The sequence below is a fragment of the Gopherus evgoodei genome, chromosome 4 (assembly GCF_007399415.2).
Source record: "Gopherus evgoodei ecotype Sinaloan lineage chromosome 4, rGopEvg1_v1.p, whole genome shotgun sequence".
Classification (NCBI taxonomy): domain Eukaryota; kingdom Metazoa; phylum Chordata; order Testudines; family Testudinidae; genus Gopherus; species Gopherus evgoodei.
The window spans coordinates 144,074,299-144,097,081 of record NC_044325.1 but is presented as its reverse complement, the minus strand read 5'-3'; the positions used below and the strand labels follow the sequence as shown (position 1 = coordinate 144,097,081).

The following is a 22,783-nucleotide window of genomic DNA, read 5'->3' as shown; positions in this document are numbered from 1 at the left end:
GGCCGGCTGGCATCAGAAGAACAAGACAGAGGAGTATTAATGTCTAGCATCCCCTGCAGGCTGCACATGATTGTTCCTCCTTTACAGAGGGAGCTGCTGGTTGGTGTAAAGTTTGCAGAGAGAAGCACCTGCCATTGCAGCACTGTACAGCTAAGGTGTCTCAGTGGAAGGGAAACACAGCACTGTTATCTTTCTGGTCTGGGGACAACCACAAAGTTATTCTAATTCAGCAGCACTACACCACCGTGTGCTGATCAGCACCCCCAAACAGGGATGATTGCTGAAACACAAGAGGCAGTCCAGTTACCAAAGGATCCTTTCTACTCATCCTGTGGGTCAAATTCATCCCTCTTGTTACTCCATCCACCTCCACTAATGTCATTACACTGGGGAAGTATCTGACTCAAGCTCCCCCTGGCTTACAGATACAAACTGAACCACACTGGAGACTGACCTTCCCCTGTAATTCCACAGAACAGGTACCACCCTGGCAGCAGCAGGACAAGCTTTCTCTTAAGCTACCTGGCCAAATAAGTTTCAACTCTAACCATCTCTAGGTGTGAGAGGAGGGGCCATCCCATGCCCCTTTGAGTCCCTGATGTGAGGGCTCACTGGCCTGGGTGAGATATTGGTGCTTCACTCCTCAGCAGGAAAAGGAGCCTTTAAACCTGCTGGCCATCTTCCTGTTGTACAGCCAAAGGAAGAAAATTATAAAAACAAAGACAATCAGCAGTTTTTACATTGCACTTTATTGTAGCCCTGCAGGGCAGAAATAATTGCTTGATCACAACGGCGTAGGTTAGAGGACACCCCTATCATTCACTGGGCAATGGAGAAATGCTTAGTGAGTTGCTGTCTACAGTTAAATTTTCACCATTGATTCGTGGGAGTGTGTGAGAGGATATAGAAATGCTACAGATGAGATCAGCACTGTCAACCAAAAATAGATTTGTTCAGTTTGGGAAGGAAAAAACTGCCGACTTTTTAAATAAGAGGATAGGGCAGAAATTGGCTTTTTTAACCTTTACATCTTCAGTGGGGCAGAGGGATTTCTGAACAGAGATGCCCTTAAGGTTCATGGAAATCAGGCAGTTAAATAGTCATTCGCTACTTTAAATATGTTTGGGTTATAATGCATTAAGGTTAAATATATGCAACAGTTGGATGATTTCTGAAAGCTCAAGGCTGTTGGCATATTCTGCATAGGGTCTGAAGCTTGCATCAACTGAAGATTTACTTCCGTACATTTTAATTTAGTTTCTGTCAACTTGCTTTCCCTTTCCGAACCGAAAGGAGTCTGAATTCAATCCTTTTATTATAGCCCCCACAAACATATAAGAGGATCATATCCCTAGTTTATCAAGTAGGGACTTACATTTGAGAGATTGAAAGGAAAGAACAAAAAAACCCAAACTTAATCACTAGCACACAGCATGAAAAATATCTGATTCCTGAGGTACTGGCTAATCTCTTCCTGGATCACTAGAGGTACTAGCAAATTCTCTGCAAATAGTAACAATCATCATATGTACAAAGTAATCATACAAACTGAATCCAAAGGAGACAGTTTGTCACAGTAACGGGTCACAGATTTCAGCTATTCCTTGTATTTTTGTAGGCCTCGCTTAAATTTCTGAATCTCCAGATACAGTTTCTGTGTTTCCAGATGAGTTCTCAGTTCTGCCAGAGATAGACCGCAGTGGAGAAACTTTACACTTTCGCGAACCATGTTACACAGAGGAGAATTGATTTGCTTCTCCTGTAAATCAGAAACAGAGGGAATGTGATTACGTTGAAGAAGATAAGGACCTATCCTCACAAGCATGCTTAGTCCTTTATTATCTGAACCATTATCCAGTGTGTTACATGTGTCTGTCTCATCCAGTCTATGTCTGATATATTATATGATCCCAAAAGGTGTTGGACATTCTCAAATAGAGCTGGCCAGAAAATGAAAAATTCATGTGAAATATATTGTGTTTTTAAAATCAGTTTCATCCTGAACCAGGGCAAAGACAAAAACAACCCTGAAATTTTTTCATGGGAAGGGATTTTAAGAAAAATTCTACTTTAAGAGATCCCAAAATAGAATTTTTTTGGCTTCATGGCTGATCACACCAGCCAGCAGGCAGAGACCCTGGCCACACAGAGTCCATCCAAGCTCCAGCAGCTAGAGAGCCTGGCCACTCAGACTCCTCCTGACTCCAGGGGCCAGGGAAACAGAGCAACTGGGCTCTCTCCCTCTTTGGCCCTGGGGACAGCAGGCGTGGGTGAAAATGGCTGAGAGGCAGAGAGACAGGGCGCTCAGCTTTGGCAGCCATCTTGGGAAGGCTTTGGTCATTTACAGTTTCTGCACATACACGTATTACATGTGTCTGTCGCATGCTGTCTGTGCCTGACTTAGGGTCTGATCCTGATAAATGCTGAGCACACTCAATTGTTGACTTTTAGAGGCTCTGATACTGCTAAGCAAAGTTGAGGAAGTTCTGAGCAACTTCCAGCATCAGGCACTGGACTGTAAACTCCTGGGACAGGAACCAGGCCTCCATTTACACTTGTACAATGCTGAACACACTGGCAGTTGCTCTCTAAAGCAGTCAGTCATGGTATTTGCTTTATACTGTGCCCCAGATCAACAGAAAATACATCACGTATCACACCACTGACTGCTTTGAAAACATCTCTCTATACTTCATAATAGAGCATAAAATTTTCTTCCTGTTGTGATTTTTAACCACCACATTTTACCTATTTTATATTATTTTGGGCATGGAGCAGCCACTGCAAAGGAGGAAAACCTCCTCCCTTAAAACACAAGAAATAGATGTGGTGGGGGAGTGATGGGATTTGTTTGCTTTCAGGTCAACTTATTTTTTCCACTGAAGTTGTATCAATGGCAGATCTATCTCTCTCGCCAAACAGACCTGATTATTTTAAAGCAGCAAAGATACATTCAGACAGTGTTATGTTTTACACTAGAAATTGGACAGGTTGCACCAAGAAACCCAAATGGACTGTGATGCTTACACACTTGGGTAACATCGTCCAGGTGCCATCAGTTGAACATGTAATAGCCAAACTGTCTGTTGTAGACTGATACCAAAGGTCTGAAAATTGGTACCCAGGAAAGCATTTGAAAGTAACGTTTTCATTCATGTCGTACCACTCTTTTTCATCTAACGCAATGACCATTCCTCCATTTTGCACATCTGGCTTTGGACACCCAACTGAAAGGAAAAGGCAGAAGAGAAGACAGTTCAGTGCCAAGGGGAGACGCATGGTGAATGGGGCTTATTGCCCGTAAATCATGAGCTTAGTTCACTTCATTGCAGCTGTTTTGGTTTTGTAGAGAAATAAACTGCTTGTAACACCAAACCCACAGTGCATCTCTCTCTCTGGAGAAACAAACATCATGAGTTCAACAAGAAAAGGGCGCGAGTCAAATCCCACCCAGTACTGTGTATCATGGGCATTTCCTGGAGTCATCGGCAGCTGAAAGTCCACATGTGGAGCAGCAGAGCACAGGCCCTCTGTTGGTTCATTTAAGGGAGTCTTATTGGCAGTCTTGGGACAACTGTGAACGTGCAGTTCACTCCCAGGCACATTTGTGGCCTTTTTTAAAATAGCCTCTTTGGTCTATTACAGAATTAGCCTCCTCTGCAGTGAGGGAGAAGTACATGGAAGTCAGTGGAATTACCTTGAATTTATACTAGTGGAACCAAGAGCAGAACTTGGTCCTCAACAGCGTCTTACACTTCTACAGTGACTTTCATCCTACAGGATGCCAAAGATACCACAGTGACTGGCACAGTACCAACACCTTAGACAGACAAATGTAAGGCCTGATTGCCCTGGTTCTCAGTGGAGTAAGTGAGAGCAGTGGCTTCAGGGAAGCCAGAGAAGTTACAGAAGAATCCAGCACTTGCTCTTTAAAGTGTAGTAGGTAAATTCTCTTTAAGGGGAGCTGCTGATGGATCAAACCCCATGTCAGTAAATTAGCCAAACCACCCTCCTCTAGTGCTTAGTCCTTCCAGAATCACTGAGGCAAACAGCCCAACCTTCCTGCAACCTACCCACCCTTCCCGAGTCCCACAACAAGTGCATCAGTCCCACTATTGAACCATCCCACAATGTCTCTCTCACAGTGTAATCGTTATCCCACCGCCGCTGCTCACCTGTGCCTGTGAAGAAGGGGGAGAATTGTTGAGGATGTTACAAGAGGGCTGAGCTGGGACTAATAGGAGGAGATTAAGAAAAGGAAATTTTAGGCTGAATGCTAGGAAGAAGCTTCTTGAGAGTGAGATCTAAGAGACTCTTGCATAGTCTCCTAAGAAAAGGGATGTGAAGCTCTATTGATTGACAGATTTAAACCTTGATTAGAAAAAGCCCTGGGGATTACTCTATAAGCAACAGATCCATCTCCCTCAGATATGGGCGAGGTCATTTGATAGAAGGCAGGGAGGGATAAGGCCTTTGTGGATCAATGCCCCATGGGGATCTTTCTAACAGACCCCACCTAGAAACAGATCTGATGGGCTTGCATCTTCTCTGATGCCGTTTCTAGGTTTTACAGGAGTCTATTTTTTTCTCAGCAGGATGCTTTAGTTGTGTTCATATTTACCCTTAATACAAGATGGCACTGGGGGATCCCACTTCCCATTTGTCTGGCATTTGATCGACTTGCTGCCTTCAAGGATGTAGCCAGATTCACATTGAAACTCAACACGGTTTCCAACTGTATATTCAGTTTCACGTATAGAGATCTGTTTTCCATTTTCAATCACTGGGTTTGGACAACGAGGAATCTCTGAGAAACACCAATAAACAAAGGGTTTTAAATGTTTTTGTTCAGACAAAGGGTGTGTCTGCATGGGAAATTCATGGGAAAATTAGGGTGAAATAGCAAGGCTGTGAATTGAAAGTGCAATAGCTAACTCCACACTAACTCATCTCATGGACACTCTTACTCCACACTAAGAGGGCTTTTTTGTGAGTTATGTAAATTGTCTTCCGAAGTCACAGTAGAGACAGTTTCCGTGGGGGAGACTTGTTCACTGGGAGAGTCGTTATTATTCCATTTCAAACCATAGGTCCGTGACAGCAAACTCATGAGGAGAAATGACAAACATCTAAAATTTTAGTTTTAAGTCTAACGCATTCAAAGCCACAACATTTATATGGCTGCTGATCCATTTTCTCTGCAATCCCAACACTTGGGGAACCCATGGCCATGGCTATAGAAAAGCAGCAGATTTTCTCAACCTTGCATTCCAAGAAAGTTCTATTTCCACAGGCAGATATGGCAAATAATTTCTCCCTGCACTCGAGTCACAGTGATTATGGGATTACAGGGATTATGGGAATACTTCAGATGGGGCAATGAAGTGGCCAGTGCATTAACTTGCTGCTAGCTGCCTTCACCCCAGCTTCCTGCTGCTAAATCAAGTCACTGGGGTCTTTCCAACTTGGACTCAAATTGTCACCGCAAACATACTGACACCACACACATGTTAACAGTGCCACTATCAGAACAGGTGGATTGAGAACCACAAACCAAGACATGGGTCAAGTGAGGGGTGTGTCTGAGGGAGGAATTCAGGAAGCTTGGAATGGGAGGATCAAGCATAAGTTAGGGCATAGGTCAGGGCAGATCATGTGTACGAGTGCCAGGGCAGAGAGGACGCTGGCAGGGGGCATCTCAGCTGGGAGTGTTTGGTCTGCTGCAAAGGAGGAATCTGCAATGAGTTGGCCCATGACTCCACATATATTCAATACTTAAGGACTAAGATCTTAAGCAGCCCCCAAGTCATTGCAATGCGCCCTCCACCCTTTTCTAAACTCAGTCATTCTAGTGTGATGAAGAAATGAATCACCTTTGCACTCAGGGACAGGTGCATCCCAGCGCGGAGTTCCCCCATCACCAGCTGTACATCGAATGGAGGATACTCCAACAAGCAACCAACCACGGTTACAGGAGTAGCTCACACTTGAGCCAATAAGGAAAACATTTTTCCAGCCGCGGTTGTCCTGTCCATTAGCGATGTGTGCAGGTGGCTCACAAGCTAGAATAAAAGGGAAAAATAGAGCATTGATACAGAATGGGAAATCTCCTTAAAGAAGGGAGGCAGCATAACTACTGTGGGAGTTTCCTGGCACTACATTTCCAAAAAAAATTCTTAGAGGGGCACCAGCCTCGAATACCTCTGACAACCTGCCAGCGCTTTCTGTTAATTTCTGGCTGTGAATTTGCATCATACTCATGGCTTTGGGAGAGCAAAGAAAAACAGCAACATGTAAAACACTCTTAAAATGGTTCTGAGACCTGTAGAGACCCCAGGGATTGTTGTTCACATGCTCATGACACTGAATAACTGCACTGAATTACTGAGAATTGCAGCCAGATGCTGGGAAGTCCTGAAGGCCTGCAGCTCCCATCAACTTCAACAGTAGGGTCTTCCTGCATGGCTCCCTGAGTCATTAAACTGGCCCTGTTACATATGCACCACCAAATTCTGCATCTGAACCCCTTCTATAGCCACTGAGTCTGCAGTGAGTTGGCCCATGGCTCTACATATTTTCAGTATTTAAGGGCTAAGATGTTAACTAGCCCCCAGGTCATGTGCCCTCCACCCTTTTCTAATCTCAGTCATTCTAGTGTGATGAAGAAATGAATCACCTTTGCACTCAGGGACAGGTGCATCCCAGCGCGGAGTTCCCCCATCACCAGCTGTACATCGAATGGAGGATTCTCCAACAAGCAACCAACCACGGTTACAGGAGTAGCTCACACTTGAGCCAACAAGGAAAACATTTTTCCAGCCGCGGTTGTCCTGTCCATTAGCGATGTGTGCAGGTGGCTCACAAGCTAGAATAAAAGGGAAAAATAGAGCATTGATACAGAATGGGAAATCTCCTTAAAGAAGGGAGGCAGCATAACTACTGTGGGAGTTTCCTGGCACTACATTTCCAAAAAAAAGTTCTTAGAGAGGCACCAGCCTCGAATACCTCTGACAATCTGCCAGCGCTTTCTGTTAGTTTCTGGCTGTGAATTTGCATCATACCCAAGACATTGGGAGAGCAAAGATAAAAACAGCAACATGCAGAACACTCTTAAAATGTCTCTTTGACCTGTAGGGACCCCATAGACTTCAACAGTAGGGTCCTTCTGCATGACTCCCTGAGTCCTTAAACTGGCCTGCTACATCTGCATCACCAAATTCCAAATCTGAACCCCTTCTGTAGCCAAAGAGTTCTGCTAGAACCCCCTGAACAAGCATGCCAAGCCTCCTCCAAGTTATGAAACTCTTCTGGAGTCCCCCGAGTTCCTCACCAATCCTCACTAGCTACTGAACTTTCCCACCACACCATCCTCCCAGTATAACGAGCCATCCTTTCCCCATATGTCCATCCCTCTCAAACTGGTGAGGAGGAGGACTGCTTAGGGTGAAAGAAGGGGACAGAGCTGGTTCTAGCAGGCTATGTAATTTTCCATAGTGGTTAGTTTTAGTCTGACACTGTTCTGGGATCGTCAAACTTTTCCGACGGCAGCTAGAGTGACGTGAAAAGCAAGTCCCAGTGCTGCCTGTTGAAATAGGTTTAGAGCTCTGAAAATGCTCGAGTAACTAATAACTCCAATAACAGATATTACCTTATCCCCCGGTCTCTCTAATCCCTCCTCTGGATTTTTGAAAATTCATGGATGCTTAAAATTCTCTTTTCATGTGGCTCAGTGTTTTGAGAATTGACCCAACACTGATGTGAGTGCCAGAAGCATTTGTGCCACTGCTCCCACTCAATGGTTGAGTTGGGGGATGGCAACTTTAATCTGTGACGGGATCTTTATAATGGTCACAGTGAAGCTAGCTGCTAAGGGAGAGACAGAATCATTGTATCCTCTGGGCATTCCAGCCACCTTCTGCTTCACCCAGCATCATCGACGCTTGGGACAATGTTGTCTGATCTCTGGACCACTGGGGGCACAGGGCACTGTGGAGACCATCTCCCATCATAGCTCCCTTAATCCGGGCTGGCTCCAGGGTTTTTACCCACCTCAAGCGGTGGAAAAAAAAAAAAAGCCATGATCGTGTTCAGCAGCAGCTCCATCACTCCGTTTTCTTCTTCGGCGGCAATTTGGTGGCAGGTCCTTCCCTCCGAGAGGGACCGAGGGACCCACCACCGAATTGCTGCCAAAGAGCCTGACTTGTCACCCCTTCCCCTTGGCCACATCAAGCACCTGCTTGCTGAGCTGGTGCCTGGAGATGGCCTGTCCTTAATCCAGGGCAATTTTTCTGCAGAAGTCTTTTTAAGACAGGGCTAGTCCTTAAAGGTATAGAGCATATTTAGCTTCAAGAAATCTTAACTGCAAACGGCATTTATTAGTACGGACATATAGTCCAGGCACTAACTCCAATAAACAGCATTTTTTAAAATGCTGGCTAATGAAGAACATAGGTCTGGCGCATCTTACGCTGGGGTTATGTTCCGCAGTCAGCGCATAAAGCGAAAACCGCGTATAGTCAAAATGACACTTGAAAATCCCTTAAATCACCCATAAAGTACAATTTTGTGTATACAACCCTGTACAGTACTATGTATTGTATACAGCAATGTACAGTATAGTATATAATAAAGACTACATATGCAAAATATAATTTTACAGTATTTTAATAACTTAACAGAGACAGAAGAATGAAAGAATAAAAAATGAAAACAGTACAGTGCAGTACTGTAAACTTGAACAGTCACCAGTCATCCTGGATATTCTTGCTAGTCTTGTACTGTACACACTCCAATTATTAATCTTCCTCTTCCCCTGACAAAACTATTATTGAGTCACCAGAGCTTGATGTCGATCCAGGAGACGATGGGCCAGGCTTGGATGATGGAGAGCGAGTCGCAGAGGAACTGCATGGTTCTGGTTCAGCTCGAGAAGTTGATTGTGTAGGCTCTGCTGCTGGTGGTTGTTTTTTCTTTAAAAACATGGTGATTGGCAACTGTCACTGTTGTCTTTTGAGCTCCTCAAACATTTCTTGGTACGGTCTCAAATCATCCGTAACACTACGTGTGATTTTGAGGCTTCATTCCTTAGAGGGATCATATTCAGAAATTAAATCATTCACATGTTTCGCTGCCTGGAACACTTCAGCAAATGTATGAAGATTCCCACTTGCTGGCTCTTCCTGTTCGTCGTCGTCATCTTTGTCTTCTGTAGACGATTTTATCAGTTCCTCTAACTCTTCGTTAGTCAATGTTTCTCTATGGCCCTCAATTAATTCCTCAACTTCTTCCTCGAGGATGTCAACAAAGCCATCATCACCCACTTGCCTGGCCACCTGAACAATGAGTTGCACTTCTTTATCAATGGTCGGGAAACCCTTAAAATCACTCACACAGTCTTCCCTTAGGTTTCGCCAACATGCATTGACTGTTTCAGGCTTGATTGAATCTATTGCCTGTTTAATATAAGTGATGCAATCAGCAATGTTGAAGGACTTCCAACACTCTATTACATTAAGATTGGGATCAGCATCCATAGCTGTAAGGATCTGTGAGAATGTAAGCCTCGTGTACGTGGCCTTGAAACAGCTAATGACACCTTGGTCAAGAGGTTGGAGGTGGTATTGGGGGGGAGAAGGACGATTTCAACATCATTATGCGCAAACCAGAGTGTTGCAGGGTGGCCAGGAGCATTGTCTATGATCAGCAACACTTTAAAGTCAAGTCCATTTTCTTCAAGGTACTGCTTGACCTCCAGAATGAAACACTTGTGGAACCAAACCAGAAATAATGCTGCCGTCACTCAAGCCCTTTTATTTGATTGCCAGAACACAGGCAGGAGATTTTTGTTCTTGCCTTTTAGGGCACGGGGATTTGCAGCCCTGTAGAGCAAGCCCGGCTTTATTAAATGCCCAGCCGCATTGCCACAAAGCAATACAGTTACACAGTCTTTAGCTGCTTTGAAGCCAGGGGCTTGTCTTTCTGATTTCGAAATGTAAGTGTGGGTAGGCATTTTTTTCCAGAAGAGCCCAGTCTCGTCAGCATTAAAAACTTGTTCTGGAAGCTAGCCCCTTTCCTCTATGATTTTCTTTAATTGTTTGGGGTAGGCTTTTGCTGCGTCCTCAGATGCAGCTTCACCAATAGTCTGCACGTTTTTGAGGTTGAACCGGTTCCTAAAACTGTTAAGCCAACCTTGGCTGGCTTTGAATTCCTTCTTATCAGAAGGCTGTACCTCTTCGGCAGGAGGTTTGAATAGTGCATAGATGCTAAGAGCCTTTTCTCGCAACATGTTGCCATTGATAGGCACACGTTTACGGTTTATGTCTTCCAGCCATAAGTTTAATGCCTTTTCAGTCTTCACTGAAGTCTTATCACGCACTTGGCTTGTCACCTTAGCAGTTACTGGAGCACTTGATGCCGCGGCTTGACGAACTTCTGTCTCTCAAATCTTGATGGCATGGATGCTAGATTTGTTGCGGCCGTATTTGCGCCATGTTGGCGATCGACCTACTGTCTCTCAATAAGTCCAACACAGCCAGTTTTTCCTCTAGCGCTGGAACATATCACTGTTTCTTTGGTTGAGCACCAGATGAAGTAGGTGCCTTGCATTTAGGGGCCATGTTATACAGTACGAAAAATACGTACTGTCTCTTTAAACAGTACAGGCACAGTAGAGTCTCGCTCAGCATGGGGAGATGCACACAGTATGAGAGGCACAGGGGGACTGAGTACTGTAGTGAGAACAGCAGATTCGCTTCTCCCATCTCACACTCACTCCAGGGCAGACACATTATTTAAACTTTTTTTTTCTTTTTTTTTTTTGCTAACGCTCCAGATTTATTATAGGGGAGAACCTTATCACAGGCCTAAAAACATGCTGTTGCTGTCAAGTCCCTTCCCATAAAATACTTCAGTGGGAACAGCAGGTTCACATCTTATGCTGGTGGAATCGCTCGTTTTTTTGTTTGTTTTTTTCTTTCTCCCAACTGCGCAAAGCTGAAATCACGCATGTTAAGCATGCGTAAGATGCGACAGACCTGTATTTATAAAGTACTGGGAGACTTTATGGGAGACTGAAAATTCTCCCAAGACAGTTTAATAAATCAATTGCTGACAAGCAGATACTCTTGATGGGGTAAACACTAATGTGCAGGAAAGACAAAAGGACCTTCCTCAGCTATAGTCGCTAGTTAAAGGATTGGTATGTAATTGTGCTAAGAATAATGCAATGGGAGAGACCCCATATTTTCTATGTTTGGCAGGCATCCTTTGCTCTCAACTGATCTGTACTTTGAAATCCAACAACAAAGGCAAGCTGTGGTAACCTATCAGCAGCATGTGAAGGACATTAGATGCAGACTTCGCTGTGCATATAATTTAGCTAATAAGAAAAGAGAGAAAAATCATTTGGCAAACAAGTGGTGATGGTGTGCCAAAGTAATCATGTCTTCTATAGAACTGGGAGATAGAGACGTATTACCCAATCTTAGTCCCACAGTAAATGAGAAAATTGCAGATAGGTGGGAGTCTGTTTTCATAGATTCATAGACTCTAGGACTGGAAGGGACCTCAAGAGGTCCTCGAGTCCAGTCCATGGCCCTCAGGACTGGACTCGAGGACCTCTCGAGGTCCCTTCTAGTCCTAGAGTCTATGAATCTATCATTAGTCTATATGGTACCACAGCAACTGGAAAGTGAATTACATATCTACAAGGTACAGGCACAGTTGGGAGAAGGTTCCATCCAACCCTGCACCGGGATATGCTTTGTCCTTGTGGATTAATTTCTGCCTCCAAAGCTATGGAGGTAGAATTGTGGAAGACACTCCAGTAATCTGGAAAATTTGATTAAAAAGTAGCTAATGCAAGTGTACAGATTGAAGAAGGAGTTGAATCTTCATATGATTCCATTCTACAATCAAACTAAATCCTGTAGCAGGGGAATACTTCATTCCATGACGATCAAAGTGAAGAAGCAAACAGCAGGAAATTCACCAGATGAGCTCAGCACTGGAGCTGGGATGAATTTGCCTAATTCTATCAACAACATCTGAGAGAAGTTCTGTAGAGGTGCCTAGCAGAAGAAGTAAAACTAGAAGTCAATCTGCGGACCATGTTCTTAATTTTGCTACTTTCATTAGGGAGTAAAAGCCCACAGGCAATAGTTGGTTATTATGTGTACCTTTTGGTACTACTTGTGCATGCCGATAGACACAGAAGATAAAATTGCCCATCACAGTTATCAAAGTGCCAGGACATCAGTCATTTAGGTAGGGTAGAATGTGCCCCACATAGACTCATAGAATTGTAGGACTGGAAGGGACCTTGAGAGATCGTCTAGTCCAGTCCCCTGCACTCAAGGCAGGATTAAGTATTATCTAGACAAACCCTCGGAGGTGTTTGTCTAAACTGCTCTTAAAAATCTCCAGTAGAGATTTCACACCCTCTCTAGTCAATTTATTCTGGTGCTTAACCACCCTAAGAGTTAGGAAGTTTTTCCTAATGTCATGTCCAACCTAAACCGCCCTTGCTGCAATTTAAGCCCATTGCTTCTTGTCCTGTCCTCAAAGGTTAACAAGAACATTTTTTCTCCTTTCTCCTTGTAACAATCTTTTATGTACTTGAAAACTGTTATGTACCCCCTCAGTCTTCTCTTCTCCAGACTAAACAAACCCAATAATTTCAATCTTTCCGTAAATCATGTTTTCTAGACCTTTAATCATTTTTGTTGATCTTCTCTGGACTTTCTCCAATTAGTCTTTCCTGAAATGTGGTGCCCAGAACTGGACACAATACTCCAGTTTAGACCTGATCAGCATGGAATAGAGCAGAAGAAATACTTTTCCCAAGGTTTCACACCCAGCACAATGGGACCTTGGATCCTGACTGAGTCCTCTGTGTGCTACCATAATATAAATATATAAGTATGCAGCAATTACACTCTGTGAGTATTAGATGTTCCTTTCAAAATCAGGATGGGAGGTCACTGTATCAGAGTTCTTCACTATTCATACAAACTGGTTTGCAAACTGTAACAACAGCCCCTTAAAATAGAGATGAACCTATAATGTGAGATTCAGTCAATCAGATTAAAAACTAAAGTCATTCAAAGAAGAGTAATGGATCAGATGGACACCAAAAAAAAGTGCGTGTGTGAAATTGGAGCTGGCTAATAGCAGTGTGCGGTCATGCCTTCTTTGCGTGGAAGGAAAATACTACCTCGATATAACGCTGTCCTCGGGAACCAAAAAATCTTACTGCGTTATAGGTGAAAATGCGTTATATCAAACTTGCTTTGATCCACGGGAGTGCACAGCCCTGCCCCCCTGCAGCGCTGCTTTACCATGTTATATCCGAATTTGTGTTATATCGGGTCACGTTATGTCGTGGTAGAGGTGTAGTGATATCCTCCAACCACTTTTTGAAATGGGATGGAGTCAGGGGATCACAAAGCCAGTTCAGCTACCAGTACAGGGATCTTGTTTTCTGTGTGTTTACAGAGTGCTGCGTGTACTTAACACAACTGGGGTCTGTCATGGTCACTCATACATCTACTCTCTCTGCAGATTTCTTCAGAAGAAACTCAGCCTGCCCACTGCAGACCCCAACTTTCACCAGTTCCTTTTCTCCTCTTTTAGCACAAATCTCCTGACACCCCACTATAAATAAAAGGAGATACACCTATCTCCTGGAACTGGAAGGGACCCCCAAGGGTCATTGAGTCCATCCCCCTGCCTTCACTAGCAGGACCAAGTACTGATTTTGCCCCAGATCCCTAAGCGGCCCCCTCAAGGGCTGAACTCACAACCCTGGGTTTAGCAAGCCTATGCTCAAACCACTGCACTATCCCTCCCCCCATGAGTACCCTGGAATGAACCAAAGTCTTACAACGCCACCATCACCCCACTAGTGAGCTCATGCAGTGCCATTCACTAACTTTGTTCCTTCTGTGCAGCTAACAACATACATTGACTCCCTTTGTGTGTCCTCACCTCATGGCGGAAGAACAGTAGAGAAAGGGAGCAGAAAGAATGTTTGTGAAATATCTCTGCGCCAGTAGCATTTGGCTTGCCTGTCAGTCATTGTAATGACCCTGCATTTCCATCACAGTGTTCAACCTGTTATACCCAGAGCTACTTCATCCACCAGATAAATGCGGCTACTTCTCCGAGGTCCCAATTCAGCAAAGCACTTAAACATATGCTTAATGTTAAGCATGGAAGTGGCTCCACTGAAAGCAACACTACATCTGTGCTTAGAGTAAAGCATGTGCTCGTGGACTTTGTGGAATGAGGGCCTAAGTGAAGAAAAACACCACATCCTTTTGAAACCGCAGGAGAAACAGAAGAAGGCAGAGGGCAATGGCAGAGCTGGAATTTGGCCAAGAATCCAGGGTCAGTGTTCTAAGAAGGACACGGGATCCTCAGGACCTTTCAAGAGAGGACTGAAGTGGAAGACAGAGGTTCAGGGTGATAGAGGCAGAAGAGGGAAAGCAAGAAGGGAGGAGGTGGGGGTGGGAGCGAAGGGAGAGGCCCTCTTTCACCCCTGGGGCCTCCGTGTGCTACCATAATATAAATATATAATTATGCAGCAATTACACTGGTCAGGGATAGCAGGTCGCCATGTCAAAGTTCTTTATCATTCATACATGCCTGGTTCGCAAACTGGTAATGGAGGATGCCATGCACCATTACGTTCACACTTCATCAATCCATAGTTGTCTTTGAGGGCGTAACCGCGATCACATTCAATGCGAATCTTGTCCTCATACACGTAGAGTTCTTTTCTAGGTCTTGCTGTTCCATTGCGAATGTCTGGAGATGGACATCTAATTCCTGTGAAACACCGCCACCAACAGCATTAAATCAGAGCAAAAACATTTCTACAGATTCATTTACAAGGAGCAGCTGAACATTTTGCTAGCTATAGAAAGTAAGCATTTCCTTCACATTTTTGAAGAGGCTGGTTTTCAGTGGAAGTTTTATATCATCGACAGACCCAGCAAATGATTTCTTCTTGCCATGAGGGTTAGTGGGTGTGCCTCGTGGATTGAGGAGTACCCTTTCCAGTTTTCTTCTGGGTAACTATTTGAATTGAAGTTGGCAGGAAATTTTGATTTTCAGCAGGGTTCTAAACAACACCAATTGCTGTGTTACAATAAATTTTGTGTAGAATCCACCATGGTTATAATCTGCCTAAGGTAGTATGGAGATCATGGGTGGGAGCAACAGATTTGTTCATGAACGTGTAAACTATTAACTATGACCCTGCTTCCTACTGTTAAAGTAAGAATTCCCGGAAGATACACACTCACACTCTCTCTCACACACACACTTTGAACCACATATCGACTGTAGAGTAGAGCTTCTTAAATCTGTGTTAATTTTGTAGCTTAATTAAAACAAAGAAAGCTAAACCAAAGACTAATATGCTTACTTCGACAAAATTCTTGCTGTTCAGACCATGTAAAATCTTTTTGACAGGTAACACTTGCAGAGGATATTCCAGGGATTAACTCATAACCTCCCATACAGTTATATTTCACTACAGTCCCAGCCGGAAACAAGTTGCTGTTAGAATGATCTCGAAAAGTATTACTAATGTAAGGTGGATCATCACAGCTACCTAAGAGTAAAAATAAAAGTTTAAGGACATACACAACCAGGAAATCTTATTGAGAAATAATTCTTCTCTACAAGAATGTGACATGAAAGACATGTATATTAAAAAAAACACAACCCCAAAACCTAAAACCCTATCACAACACAAGAAACTCCACTGCACATGCTTCTCTCCCAAGGAGAGGATGAGAGGAAAAACAAAACAAAACAAAAAATAGGTGCATAGTTACATTATTTAGTGCAATACTGGATGGCACTGAGATATTATGGTGATGAGTGCAGTATAAGAACTTACACAATAAATACATAACTCTTCTTCAGTAGATCTCAAAGCACTTTACAAAGAACCACAGTATCATTATTCTCATTTTACAGGGGAAACTGGGCCACAGAATGAGGAAGTGACTTGCCCAAGGTCACCCAGCAGGGATAAAGCCCAGGCCTCCTGAGTCCCACTTTAGTGCTCTATCCACTCGGCAACACTGCCTGCAATAAAATAAAACTAGAATCCCTGTTTTCAGCATACAAGTCATTTAACCAAAATATCATGGAGCTGCGTCAGCACAGTGGCATGCAAGTTTGCACAGCAGTCACTATTTCCTCTCTTAAAACAAAGGGGACATCAAACTGGCTGTCCCCGAATCTTGGGTGACCAAGGGCTGCAGGGTCAGTCTGAAGGAAGTGGTAGTCACCATATGACACTTACTTAGCTCACAAACTGGTGACTGAGGATCCCATTCACCATTTTCATTGCAATGAAGTATGTTACTGCCTTTGAGGGTGTAGCGGTGTTCACACTCAAACAGAACGGAGGCTCTGTAGGTGTATACAGGACTATATCCAGTCATCTGTTTTCCATAGGCAACTTTTGGCTGGTTACAGAGAACAACTGTATAAGAAAAACAGTGTCAGCTTGGGAGGTTTACTGTTAAATCAAAAATTGGGAAATAAAGTGAAGATACTTCAGTGGAATCAGATCTATTTACCAGGAGGATATGAACAGATTTGAAAGCACATACACATGGCCCTGCAGAGATATCATGACATGTCTGAACACTCCTGCCTCTGCCCGCCCCGCCAGTGCACCCCAGAAACCACCTATTTATTTATTGGAAACATCGTGTTAAGGAAAAGCAGAAAAAGTATCAGTGGGTCTGGTGCCATGTTCTCAAATTCCTTGGGGCATCGGTTTTGATAGAACATGGTAGGCAAGTTTTAGTCTTTGTCTAGCCTTTTCTTAACTCAAGTAAAGCATCAAACTACACCTGCTGAACTAGTGACCACCTGCAATGGCAGTTCTGTCACAGGCAATTGTGGGGACCTGGGGTTGGGAGGTTGGAAGGAGGATGGGAGACAGCATGCACACACATAATTACAGTCTTTGACAAGAGAGGTCTCATTAGGCAGCAGGAGCTATTGGAACTGCCCCATCTTGTTGCTTATCATCTGTGAACATTATAAAGTCATTTCTCCAATCAGAGTTCCAGCTGTGCTTATAGCTGACAGACACTCAGATCTGGTCTCCTGTGAAGAAGATAGGCAGATATGCTCCTGGCTTACCTGCAGAAACCTCAACAGGAATAGTTTCTAGAGTGAGCAAAAAATTAGATGCGTTTCCCACATATGTCTTATCAAACATATGCTCAATTAAAAAAAAAAACACTGACAAAATGGGTTTTTCAGTAAGTTTCATGGCCACTTCAATAACATTTTATATGAGTTGGGGGGGATATTAAAAACAGTAACATGAAAAATAAAACATTTTCAGTAAAGTTGACAGTTTTTCACAAAACAATTTGCTTTTTTTTCTAAAAAGGACTTTTTTGACATAAAAACTTTGTTGAAAAAATTTCGATCAGCTCCAGTATTCTTCTTCTGAGGACTTTAAGTGAAAACAGTTGTTGAATAAACTCCCTTCTTCTCCTCTCCTTTCCCACCCAGCTCCAAGCCCTGCTCCATCCCCTGTCTTGGCCCAGCTTCTCCTCTGAGAAGCAGAAGACCTTGTCCGGTTCTCTCCTGCATGTGAGTAGTCAGTCTCATGTTGCCAGCCTGTCTCCCCACATGGAGCTTTTCCAGGATTCCATGTCACTTCCTCCTCCTATACTGACACCAACTGCCTCTTCGAGCTTCCTGGCTCCTTGCCTGAGGGAGGGGCTGGAACACAGAGTGTGGGCAGACCAAGGAAGCAGGCAGCAATTCTTGGCAGGGTGTGTGGGAACTGAGATCAATCTGGACACAATAAGTGCAATTCCCTGCACCCCTTAGTGTCTCTGCAAATCTCAAACTGGGCTCTATTCTCCAATGGGTGTTACTAAGAACATGTGCTGAGGAGTGGGAATAAGATTAGGAGTCCTGGGGACAATCTATTAAGCAGTGGCACTGTTACAACTTACATGGTTAATGTGTACGCGCACATTACCACTTGTTTTACAGTTAATGGATTCCGTTACCTTTACATTCTGGGGCAGGCCCGCTCCAGTCTCCATTTACATTATCCGTGGATGTACAGTGAATGGAGGACTCTCCAATAAGTGAGAAAGGAACCTGTCCCCTTTCTACAGTGTCACACTGGTAAGTGACAGATGACCCATAGTTGAATTCCTCCATCGTTGTCCCAGTATGTGTCCCGTGCTCTATTTTTGGAGGAGGCAGGCAAGGTATCACTGAAGAGAGGGAAAAAGGAAAGAAAGGAAGCAAGAGAGAATTTAATGTATGTCATATCCAAAGTCTTATGAGAGAAGAAGAGGCTGAAACACAATGGACCAAAACCTTAGATTGTTTAAAATCAATGTAGCGCCATTGACATCAAGGGAGGAGCACTGATTCACCAGCAGAGGACCGAGCCTATTGAGTACAATGGAGTTATGCCCAGGAGCGGCACCAGGGTTTTTGGCGCCGTAGGTGGGGGTCCTTCCACGCTCCCAGTCATTGGCGGCAATTCTGCGGCGGGGGGGATCCTTCCGCGCTCCCGATCTTCAGGACACTTCAGTGGCGGGTCCCGGAGTGAGTGAAGGACCCGCCGCAGAATTACTGCCGACGACCCAGAGCGCAGAAGGACCCCCCCACCGCCGAATTGCCGCCCTCCCAAATCCTGGTGCCCTAGGCAACCGCCTAGGTCGCCTAAATGGAAGCGCTGGCCTTGGTTATGCCCATTTACACCAGCTGGGGCTCTGGCCCTGTAGGAGACAAGATTTTTAAGACTAGAAAACGGGGAACGTTTCCTAATGTAGTTATGCCGTCGGGATGTGGATGCACAGACTGAAGCATCATGTAGGCCAAAGAAGGGAAGAGAAATCAAATCAAGGTCTTGCCCGTTCATGCATATTAAGGATTCTCTGGCACTTCCTCCAAAGGGAGGAGTTAGCTATTTTGGTAATTAATTCTGCATCCTTAAACTCTGCCTGCAGTTTCAGCGGAGTCCAGAATGCTTCACTCCCTGTCCTAAACAGTTACTGCTCTTTACTGTGAAACGCACCTGTCACTTTCCATCCTAGGGATAGCTGCATATGAGTGACAGACAAAGTGATCCCTAAATATAAAGATATCTGTAAAGTGCTTAGAGATTGTGCTATAAGCATGTTAATACTATATCTGAAGAGCAAGGGTCTGATTCAATTTACACCAGCTGGGGATCTGGTCCAAGCTCTGTCAACCAAGAATCTGAGTCTTTTGTGCTTCTACCCAGGGCCAGCTCCAAGGGTTTTGCCATCCCAAGCAGCCAAAACAACAACAAAAAAAAACCCACGATCACGATCTGCGGCAATTCAGCGGGAGGTCCTTTGCTCTGAGCGGGAGTGAGGGATCCTCCACCGAATTGCCTCTGAATACCTGAACATGCCACCCCTCTTGGGAGTGGCCATACCAAGCACCTGCTTACTAAGCTGGTGCCTGGAGCTGGCCCTGCTTCTACCCCACAAACAGACAGATTCAGACGCTAACAAGGTTTTCTACAACATGGTGCAAGAGGAAAACAAAACTGAAGTGTTCAAGAATTTAGTATGCAGTGAAATGATAAAGGAGTTGTATTTCAGAATCCATCCAGCAGGAGAAAGTATGCTTTTCATTGTCTAACCCTGATTACACTTTCCCCATAGAGCTATTAAGAGTCTCTACTCACCTTGACAGTATGGAATATCTCTGTCCCATGTAACCTGTGATCCTTCAAGCACACATTTTATTTCTGCATGTCCAATTCGTCTGTACCTGAATAAAACAGGGGGGAATGGAATTTATATGATACAAACTGAGATTGGATGTTTTGCCTAGTCCATCATCAATAAGGCTTTGATTCTCTTACATCATCATTAGTAGGGTTGGTCAACAACTTTTCATCAAAACTATTTTTCAACAGTAAATTGGATTTTCAATTAAATGGTTTGTTTTTTTAAAGCATCTGCTTTCTGCGGAAATTTTCCATGTTTCATGGAAAAACAGAATGCCCCCAAACGGAAATATTTTAATCTCAAAATACTGCCATGGTGCCACATTGGAGCTGTAGCTTGGATGCCCCATTCTCCTATATAGGTTGGTCTCCCAAGTGAGGCTACATCTCCCATGATTCATCGTGGCCTTTGCAAGAGGAGGTAAGATCATGGGAATCTGTGACTGGGTTGCGTCTGGGCCCAGGACAAACTATTGCCAGGTCCCTAGTTAGGTGTAAGGAAACAGAAGGTATTTTATTTATTTGTCACCCCCTTCTGGCAGACCACCAGCTGCAGCAGACTTCCTCAGCACCAGCAGGTAGGTCACTGGTGACAAATCAAACAGAGTCCTGTGTCACGCCTACATTCCTTCAGGGAAGTCCTGGAAGGCAGCTGTCTGTCAAGCCATTCCTGGCCTTATCCAAGCCTCTCTCAGAGTAAGAGCTGGAGGTCTGCTCTCCCCTTCCCAGTCTGCCCCCAGCTGAGCTGTGCATTCTACTTTTAACTCCTCCCACCAAACCTGATGCCTACAGCAGGTGTAGCAGGGTGGGGCTGACTGAGCCTACATCAGGTCATTAGCTTTTTCCTGGGGTTTGTATGCCCCATCCCAGAGTCCCTTACTGGTTAGGCTGACAATGATTGCAGGCAGTCATGGAATGGCTGATATGGGATGTGATCAGTAAAGAACGAAAGGATGGCAGCTTTCATGGTTTCATGGAAAATAAATTTTATGGAACAAACTTGATATTGTTTTTTTTCATTAGATTAGAAGTTTGGTTGATGACGATAACTCATTGATATAATAATATATTTAGACTTCAGTAAGGCACTAGATTTAATATTGCATGCTGTTCTAACTAAAAAACTAGCACTATACAAAATAATCAAATAGATTAAAACTGGTTTAACTGATGTATCTCAAAAGAAGAGAGAGTGTGGGAGTGGGAGTATCCTTAAACTGGTCATTTCTACTGGGATCTTCCAGGAATCTGTTCTTGGCCCAGTGCTATTCAATATTTGCATCCAATATCTGGAAGAAGGTATCAAACCATTGCTATTGAAGTCTGCAGATGACAGATTGGTGCAATGGTAAATTATGATACATCCAGTTTAGTTTTACAGTTATCTGGATTGCTTGGTAAACTGGGCTCATCTGAACACCATGCATTTTAATATAGCTAAATACAAAGGTATAAGTCTAGGGGGAAAAAATGCCAGTCACACAGAATGGGAAAACTATCCTGGAAAGCAGTCATTCTGAAAAAGGACTTGGGGGTCATGGTGGATAAACAAGTGAACATGAGCTCCTAGTGAGATGCTGTGTCTAAGAGGGCTAATGCAATACATGGATACGCAAGCAGGGGACAATTCAGTATGAGTCGGGAGGTGGTATTACCTTTATATACAGCAGCCATGCAGCTACCCCAAAAATACTGAATCCAATTCTGGTGTTTGCACTTCAAGAAAAGATATTCAATTGGGAAGAGTGCAGAAAAAGGCAACAAGAATGATTTGAGGCTGGGAAAATCTGCCTCACTAGAGTGGAAGAAACTCAATCCATTTAAGCTTTTCAAAGAGAAGGTTAAGAGGTAACTTGATCATGGACAGCCTGTAAGTACCTACACAGCTAGAAGGTTTGAAAATAGAGGCCTCTTTAATTTAGCAGAAAAAGGTATAAAAAGATCCAACGGCTGGAAGCTGAAACGAGATAACAGTTTGTGCCTTGTATGAAGCCTGAATTTAACAATGGATGTAATTAACTATTCGAGCAACATACCTAGGGACCTGGTGAAATCTCCAAATCAAGATTGGAATTCTGTCTAAAAATATGTTCTAGATCAAATACAAATATAGGTTTGATCATCAGTAGGTGAAATGTTCTGGGCTCTCTTATACAGTAGGTCAGACTAGATCAGGGGTCGGCAATCCATGGCACACGTGCCAAAGATGGCACCCGAGCCGATTTTTAATGGCACACTGGAGCCTTCCGGGACTCCAGTGTGCCATTAAAAATCCTGATGATGCAGCAAGCTGCAGGGTCCGCGCTGCCTGGCCGGAGCGCCAGGCCCAGCGCAGCAAGCCGCCAACCCCTCCCCCGCCTTCCCCTGGAGCCCTGCTGTGGCGCATGCAGTGCTCTGGAGGCCAGGGGTGCACGCTCCCGCAGGGCAACATTTGGCTCCCTAGGGAGGGAAAACCGCTCCCCGCTCATCCGGAGCAACGCCGCGGCGCGGGGCTGCATGCGTGCACAGCGGCACAAAACTCCAGATGAGCGGGGAGCCTCATGATAAGGGGGCCGGGTTGGGGGGGGTTAGTTAAGGGGTGGGGGCAGTCAGGGGACAGGGAGCAAGGTGGGTTGGATGGGGGGGGTGATTAGAGGCAGGGAATCTCTGGAGGAGGCAGTTAGGGAGCAGCGGGAGTGCATGGGAGTCCTGGGGTCTGTTAGGGGGTGAGGGGTGGATAGAGGTCAGGGTACAGGGAGCAAGGAGGGTCCTGGGGGGCAGTTAGTGTGGGGAGGGTCTCTGGAGGAGGTGGTCATGGGACAAGGAGCTGTAGAGGGGATCGGATGAGTTGGCATTCTGGTGGGAGTGTCAGGAGGTAGGGGTGTGCAGAGGGGTTGGGGCAGGCAGGGAGCAGGGGGGGTTGTATGGGTCCAGAGTTCTGGGGGTCCTGTCAGGAGGCGGGGAGCGATTAGATAGGCATGGGAGTCCAGGGGGTTCTGTCTGGGAGCAGGGGTGTGGATAAGGGTT

General features: G+C 44.6%; 1 protein-coding gene across 4 annotated transcripts in view; it reads right to left on the bottom strand.

The window, feature by feature from the left end:
* Positions 1-730: 730 nt before the first annotated feature.
* Positions 731-22,783, bottom strand: part of LOC115650945 (complement receptor type 2-like) — a 34,783-nt gene continuing 12,730 nt past the window's right edge. For 2 of the 4 annotated variants that reach the window (XM_030561642.1, XM_030561641.1), the window contains exons 5-14: positions 19,733-19,818; positions 18,066-18,278; positions 16,322-16,504; positions 15,431-15,619; positions 14,647-14,829; positions 6,677-6,865; positions 5,874-6,062; positions 4,622-4,807; positions 3,028-3,227; positions 731-1,759 (exon numbers count right to left, since the gene is read on the bottom strand). In XM_030561642.1, the coding sequence (XP_030417502.1) occupies positions 1,598-1,759; positions 3,028-3,227; positions 4,622-4,807; positions 5,874-6,062; positions 6,677-6,865; positions 14,647-14,829; positions 15,431-15,619; positions 16,322-16,504; positions 18,066-18,278; positions 19,733-19,818 (1,780 nt within the window). In that variant the 3' untranslated portion in view covers positions 731-1,597. The remainder of the gene's footprint in view (positions 1,760-3,027; positions 3,228-4,621; positions 4,808-5,873; positions 6,063-6,676; positions 6,866-14,646; positions 14,830-15,430; positions 15,620-16,321; positions 16,505-18,065; positions 18,279-19,732; positions 19,819-22,783) is intronic. The other 2 variants (XM_030561643.1, XM_030561644.1) reach the window with 2 other exon arrangements.